The sequence below is a fragment of the Charadrius vociferus genome, unplaced genomic scaffold (genome assembly GCF_000708025.1).
Source record: "Charadrius vociferus isolate BGI_N301 unplaced genomic scaffold, ASM70802v2 scaffold332, whole genome shotgun sequence".
Lineage (NCBI taxonomy): Eukaryota > Metazoa > Chordata > Aves > Charadriiformes > Charadriidae > Charadrius > Charadrius vociferus.
This window is the reverse complement of record NW_009647418.1, coordinates 4,089,827-4,096,615: the sequence shown is the minus strand read 5'-3', so window position 1 is coordinate 4,096,615 and position 6,789 is coordinate 4,089,827. Positions and strand designations below refer to the sequence as shown.

At 47.3% G+C, this 6,789-nt stretch overlaps 1 protein-coding gene across 1 annotated transcript in view; it reads left to right on the top strand.

Moving 5' to 3' along the window:
- The window catches only part of CORO1C (coronin, actin binding protein, 1C), a 54,437-nt gene continuing 47,648 nt past the window's right edge, over positions 1–6,789 (top strand). The window contains exon 1 of the mRNA XM_009880312.1: positions 1–355. Coding sequence (XP_009878614.1) covers positions 1–355 — 355 coding nt within the window. The remainder of the gene's footprint in view (positions 356–6,789) is intronic.

Sequence of the window (6,789 nt, the reverse complement as noted above, 5' to 3'; positions counted from 1 at the left end):
ATGCTGGATTCGTACAGCCCGAAAAAGACCCCACCGGCCCCTCCTGTCAGGTCCCACAGCAAAGAGAGCCTGGCGCTGAGCATGAGCAAGACTGTGGCCATGACCGAGGCGCTGCTGGAGCCCCGCAGCGACGCGGCGAAGCCTGCCAAGGAGCAGTGGGCAGCTGCAGGCACGGAGCAGCTAACTGGAGGCAGGACTGCAGGAGGAGGGGGCTCGGAGGAGCCGGAGCGGAAGGGGAGGAAGAGTCAGGAGGATGAGAAAGTGCTTAAAGTTGCCGACGCAAAGAAAACCTTCGAAAAGCCCAAGGCGGCAGAGGGGAAGGCAGCGACGCCACCGCCCAGCGCCGCCAGAAAAGGTGAGGTGCGAGGGCTGCGGCGGGGGGAGGGCTGGCAGCCCCCGGCTCTGCCCCACGGGGGGCCGGGGTGGACGCAGAGCACGCCGCAGCCGAGGGCTGGGGGGCGAGGGGGAGGTGGGCACCCGGCGGGCGTGAGGCTTTTGGGGGAAATAACCTGCCTCGTCGTAGCCCGGCGATAGGCGGGACGCGCTCGGGGCACCTGTAGCAATCTACGGGCGTAACGGGGCAGGGTGAAAATCAGGCGGTGAGTCCCGTCTGCCGCCGTCCGCTTGGCAAAAGCACTTCTTGCAGTGAAACTGTTTGGTGAGAAAGGGATTTGCTTTTTAAGACTCTCCCGTATATCAATAAGTGTAACATCTTAGACTGCTTTTGATGGGTAGACACAGTGCAGGAGCGCCCGTCTGATACTCTCTCCCACTGTCGTGGGGGATTATTTGCCTCTGCCTCTCCAGGCATCGGGTGAGCCAATATAATTTTATTTTAGCAAAGGCATAAACAGGAGGCGTTGGTGGTTGGTTGTTTTTTTTTTCCCCTTAGGTTCTTTTTCTCCCGCACTGTGACTTAGCTGAATAAGCCTTTCAGGAGAATGACATCAACTTGGAAAGCCTTTCGCTGAAAAACTAGGGATAAATGAACTTTGTTGAAATTTTCCTGGTGAAACGGCAGTTACGCAGAGATAGGGAGAGATGAGAAGTGAGGGTTTGCAAGGACACATCCGACCCATGCTGGTTAACTCACGTCGTCTGTTTATTGACGATCTGCAATTGTGGATTTCCTTATAAGGGAAAATAAATGTTTTAAGGCACAGGAAATCTATGCTAGCTTTGAATTGAACAGCACGTTTACTTAGAAAAAAATAGGTGTGCTTATCCCACGGTGCTTGGCACATCGCGCTGTCGATTACTCTGATTCGCAGAAGTCACGAAACCAAGTCAGAATATGAACATTGCCACAGAGATTGTGTGCGTGTCAGTGATCACCGAAAAAAAAAAAAAAAAAAGCCTACAGCAATGAAAAATAGATCTTATCCTCTCAGGAAGCATCTGAAAACACGTTGTCGTTCTCACGATGTAAAGAAATCGGGTTGGGAAATATTTGTCGCAGCAAACTCCCCGCCGTCCGTCAGGCCCGGGCGCTGCGCGTGAAGTGGCGCTAGCGCCGGCACGATGGGGTGCCTGGATCTCCGCAGCCTCTCCGCTCCTCCTCGAGTGGGAGATTTGGCTGATGAAACGGTACAGCTGCTACGGCGTGTTGCCATCAGCCAGATCAGACGGCGGGCTGTGCTCAGCAGCGGCGAGGCACGCGTCCTTCGCGGGGAACAGAGGGAGCAGGTGGATGCCATAGGTGATCTTACAGAAGAGGGGGGTGAGAAGGGACTACAAGAAATCCTGCTCCGTGCCTAAGGCAATACCGGCTACAGCTAAATCACTCCTGACAGATGTTTACCTACTTGTTCTTCAGAAGAAATAGGGTGGGAGGGTCAAGACTAGCTGTTTCAGAGCCAAACTGTGAAAATGTTGCAATAAAGAAGAGTAGGAATAGCTTGTTGTTTTGCTATATCTGTGACATAGTCTGTTTTTTGAAATCTATTTCAAAACCTCTATCTTCCCAAACTTCATAGTGCCTAACTGAAGAGGAACATCTCGCGTATATTTACCACTATATGATTCCTTTCTTATACCTCTGATTTTTCCAGCACCTTTGGCCCAGCTTGATCCTAGACAGCAGGGAGAGAAACAGAACAAGATGGCAAAAGGATTCAAAACTGGTTGAATAATGAGGCCAAGACTAGGCTGTGGGATAAGTGTAACACGGAGCGCCACGGGAAGCACAGCGCCAAGCCTCACGGTGCCGCTCACCGCTCAGAGCCCCTGCGCGTTACGTGGTGCCTGGCTGATTTATTTTTTCCTGCTGTCCAGAACGATAGGAAGTGTCAATCCCAAGATATTCCTGTTGTAAATAAAATACGGTTTTTTTTTTTTTTTTTTTTTTTGTGTGTGTGTGTTCTGCTTTCTTGTCTCTCTCTTCCTAGTTAATCATCTGGTGTAGCGGAGACAGCAACAAAGGAAATCCCATCTGTTGCAACTAATTGCTTCGTTTTTATTTGGTGTCCCAACATTTTAATTAGGTATTGGGACCACCTCCCCTTTATCGCAAAAAGGAGGAAAAAAAGAAAGAAAAATATATTTCGTGATCCTGTACAACGACAGAGGAGAAAAATACATGACGAGCTCAAAATTAATTTAGAGATTTCCTTTCCCTGTAAAAACTGTGGGCAGAGGGTATTTCTGTGCCTTTGCTGAGACGAGTCGGTAGGGACGCGTATGACATCCATATTACTGCTTGTAGCATGCAGGAGAGAGGGTACGTGTAGCAATAGATGTGCTTTATGAAATGTATTTTAAATCATTAATAACAATAGCATGAATTATTAATACCCATTCCTGACCTAATGTTCGCTTATCATTACCCGTCAGTCCCCAGCATCTCCCACCCACGCCAGCGCTGGCAGTGCAACTCCTCGCTCGCCGCAGCGCATTGTCGTTGCCCTCTGGGGAGGGGGTTTACAATCCGAACCCCAATTTATTGGGTCTGGAAAGAGCGCGGGGACTCGTTCGATGTCCCGCAGAAAGGCGGGGCAGAGCTGGGAATAAAACTAAGGGGCGCTGACTCCGAACCCTCTGCTTTAATTGATATATTCCTCTTTCCTCCTTGTCCACGTGCTCTGACACACTCTCACACACCTCTCCCTTCCTTAGCTGTTATTTCAAAAAACCTGATTGAACATCTTGCTCTCTTTATCTTCATTCCATAATTCTACAGCTCCCCTTTCTGGCCAAGGACTGAATAAGGCCAAACCAAATGGATTTTGCTCCCTCTCGCTCTCTCTGCAGCCAAACACTTTGCTGGATCTGGGGAACAGATCAGCCCAGGGCAACGCTTCCCTGGGCGGAACACGGAATCCTCTCCAAGAGACAGAATCAATTAGCTGTAATCAAGAGCTGTTACGCGGTGGCTGTTAGTACAATTTTGTCTTGGCAGCTGCTCAACATCGGATCATCATTGAAACATCCCTTAAAAACTAGGTTTCTCAGCAGTTTAATAAAGCAACCCTCACCATTCCGTATATGCCCAACAGAGACTGAGAAAACAAGGCAGAAACGGTAAATCTAATGCTATTCTGCGCACAGAAAATGGTTTGGGGTTTGTTGTTGTTTTTTCTTTTTCCATTGCAATCAGTTCAGATTTCCCTGCGTAAAAAACAACACTGCGTTCCAGTAATGTAAAGCGAAATGTAAGATGGCATCACCGATTTCAATGGGAGCAGCTCTTCTCAGTGCTGCTGGATCCGGCCTCGTGTAGCTAAATCACGAGCGCCGTAGGCGAAGAAATATAAAAATATGCAGCTTTCAGGTGGGAGAACCTAGTGCTTCCAGTACAGTTACTTAAATATGATAACAAATCAAAAGGCTTTGAGAAATAAATAGATAAATAGTGGACACAAATGTCCTTCACAAGCTGTATAACCTGGATACCTGAAAACCCGAGGTCCGAAACACAAACTGTGGTGTCCGGTGTATTTTCCATGACTTAGAAATTAAACTGCAGAATAACAGGACTTTAAATTGCTGATCTCTCTAAACCCCCTATAAGCTGTTTCCCTTCATTCGGAATATATTTAGCAATGCAGATTTAAGGAAATTGAAATGTTCGAGACAAACTCATCCCCCAAGTGACTTTACTGGTTGGGAATGACTGGGTTTGCCGTCCATCTGAGATTGCTCGGAGGCTCCGAGCCAAATTGCATAATAGCAGTTGAAGGCCAAAGCCATCAAAATTTCTCCTAGAAGGAGGTGCCTCAGGTGCTTGGATCTTTCTTTACCTTTTCTAACGAATAGCACCGCACTGGCAAAGGCGGCTGCGGGGCATACCGAACGCGTTACTTAGACGACACGTCAAGATCATCATAGGACCAAAGCAGCGTGATTTATTGCAGTGGTGGAACTGGTGCATATTTGCAAGCAAGCTAAATTTAGCTGCTGACATAAGTTTCAGAGGTGGAGTCTGTAGACAGGGCGCCGTTTCCGTATAAAGGCTGGGAGATAGGCTGTTTGCAGCAACCGTGCAGCGATGTGGCGGAGGGTAAAATATGTGGGATGGATAAAACCAGTGAAATGTATTTTGGAATAAATTCTGAGCCTTTTCTGTGAAATTTAATCATCAGGCGTGTTGGTACTGATAAAAGAGAAGGGCAAACTTTGTCGTGTGGTTCCTTGTAGCTGCAAGAATTCGGTAATAGGATATTTTCCTTTACAAAAATTAGGTTTTGTGACATATTTTGACAAGTTGTTAATCTTGCATCATTCTGGCTATAATTTAAAGACTGTTTGTTAGAATGATTTTATTCAGCTGAAGTGATGAAGATTACTGTTTACAGTGGAACCAAGGAGCGTGTGTAAAACCTTAGCCATTCTTTCTGCTGTTGAAGATTTCAGCCTGAATTCGTGTCATTTCTTCATCACCTTGTGCGGTGAGCTGTTGGCATCTAAATGGCTCATTAATCCAGGTCAGGATCTGAGTGATCTTTGGAGCATTTCCACCCAAACATTTAAGGAAGCACTAGTGAAAATTCAACAGGTATTGTTTCCCTCTGAGTCCATCCTCAGTGACTCTTCCAACGATGTGTCGAGCCAGCTGTGCTGCAGGAGTCTCCATCCCCACAGTGACAACGCGTGAACCAACCGTTCAGGCAGCGGTTATTGAGAGGGTTAGGTTTCAATCAGATTTCTCAGGACAAATTTCACTTTGCGTCCTCTGTGCATCACTTTTTTTTTTTTTTTTAGATGGATGCCCAAAACCTTCTTTGGTTTCTTTTCCAAGCTGTCGGGTAGCGCTCGGTACCGCCGTCTGCGCTGTTGTTTTCCAGCCCAGGGTAAAGCATCGCCTGGTACATGGTTAAAGTATCATTTCAAGCTTGCCCACTGTTTTGAGCTAGGAGCTATACATATGTGTAATATTTTTAAGTACCATTTTATATGTATTAATAGGGTTTTTTATAAAGTGTTAACCCACGTGCACAGGTTTGAGAGTCCTAATAAATTAATGGCCGTGGGACTGGCAGTCGAGACACTCAGCTCTATCACTGACTCATTGTGTGACCTTCAGCAAGTCACGTACCTACGTGGAAAATATGATTCACAATCTAAACCCACTAAACTGCAGATTACCTGCAGGTCGGCTCTGAGGCTGCCAAACTGCTTTTGTTTTCTTCTTTTTTAGCTTTAAAGAGATTGTTTGAGGGAGGAGGGTGGAGAGTAAGTGCGCTGGGCTGGCTTTCAGAAGGAAGGCATTAATTTCACGGTAATTGGTGCCGCGGGCAGTGCGTGGCAGGGATGCACCCTTGCAACTCTCATCTTTGGGTGTATCATTTTTTTATCAAGGTGTTGCTCAGTACGTAAGAGAGACTTTCCTGCTTATGGAATCAGTGGTTAAACTAGTGTCAAAGTTTAACAAATGTTAGATAACATGTTTGTTTAATTTGTAGCTACTGTGGCATCTGATGTTTCCATCAGCTGTAATCAGTCAGAGCAACAAGACCATGACAAATGTATCTCTGTGAGGCTTTCTGCATGCTTTAACACCCAGCTATCACTTACCAGGGGGCAGTTCACTATCCTGTTGCAGTTCCATCTGGGAAGAGGAGGGTTCTCAGCTGAGCTCAGCAAGATACACATATTTCCCCAAATTCTGAAGGATTATAAGGGGAGTTACAGGTTTTTCACCCCCTGAAAAATCAGGCCCCATAAGCACCTAACCGCACGCAAACGAATTTGCAAATATTGGCCAAAACATATAAGGAAGTTAGACTAGCTTTTGGTTTTGGCCATGTATGGTAAACACTGTGCGATGTGGGCACTGATCTAGCATCGTTCATCCGCTCCTCAAGTTCCCCGGAGGAACAGAAACACGCAGCCTTTGAGCGTGGTATTACCCTGTGTGCCTTGAGGTATTTGCTGCACAGGTACTCACCATCTTACTGTTTACTGTACTAACAACTGTTAGCCTCTTTCATCAAACAGCAGAAATAAACCCCCCTCTTTACAACCATATAAGCCAGCACCCCCAAAAGCGGCTTTACTTTTAGTGCAGCGGGGAGAATCTTTGGTTTCAAGCTACTGTCCTGCGCTTCTCATTAAAGTGTGATTTTTAGCAGGGGCTTAAGCCCTCCTTTTGTCCCCCGTCTTGCTGGCAGCGCCGTTTTCCACGGCGGCGACAGGCCCCAGCGAGCCAGCGCGACAAAATGCGACGACGCGGTTGTTTTTTCTTGCAGAACTGTTTGGTTCTCTCTCCGGCGTTGCTTTCCTCGCCAGCAGGCTCCAGCTGGGCCCCGCTCGGGCCAAGGCCTCACCCGCAGCCGCCGGGCTGCGGCTCCT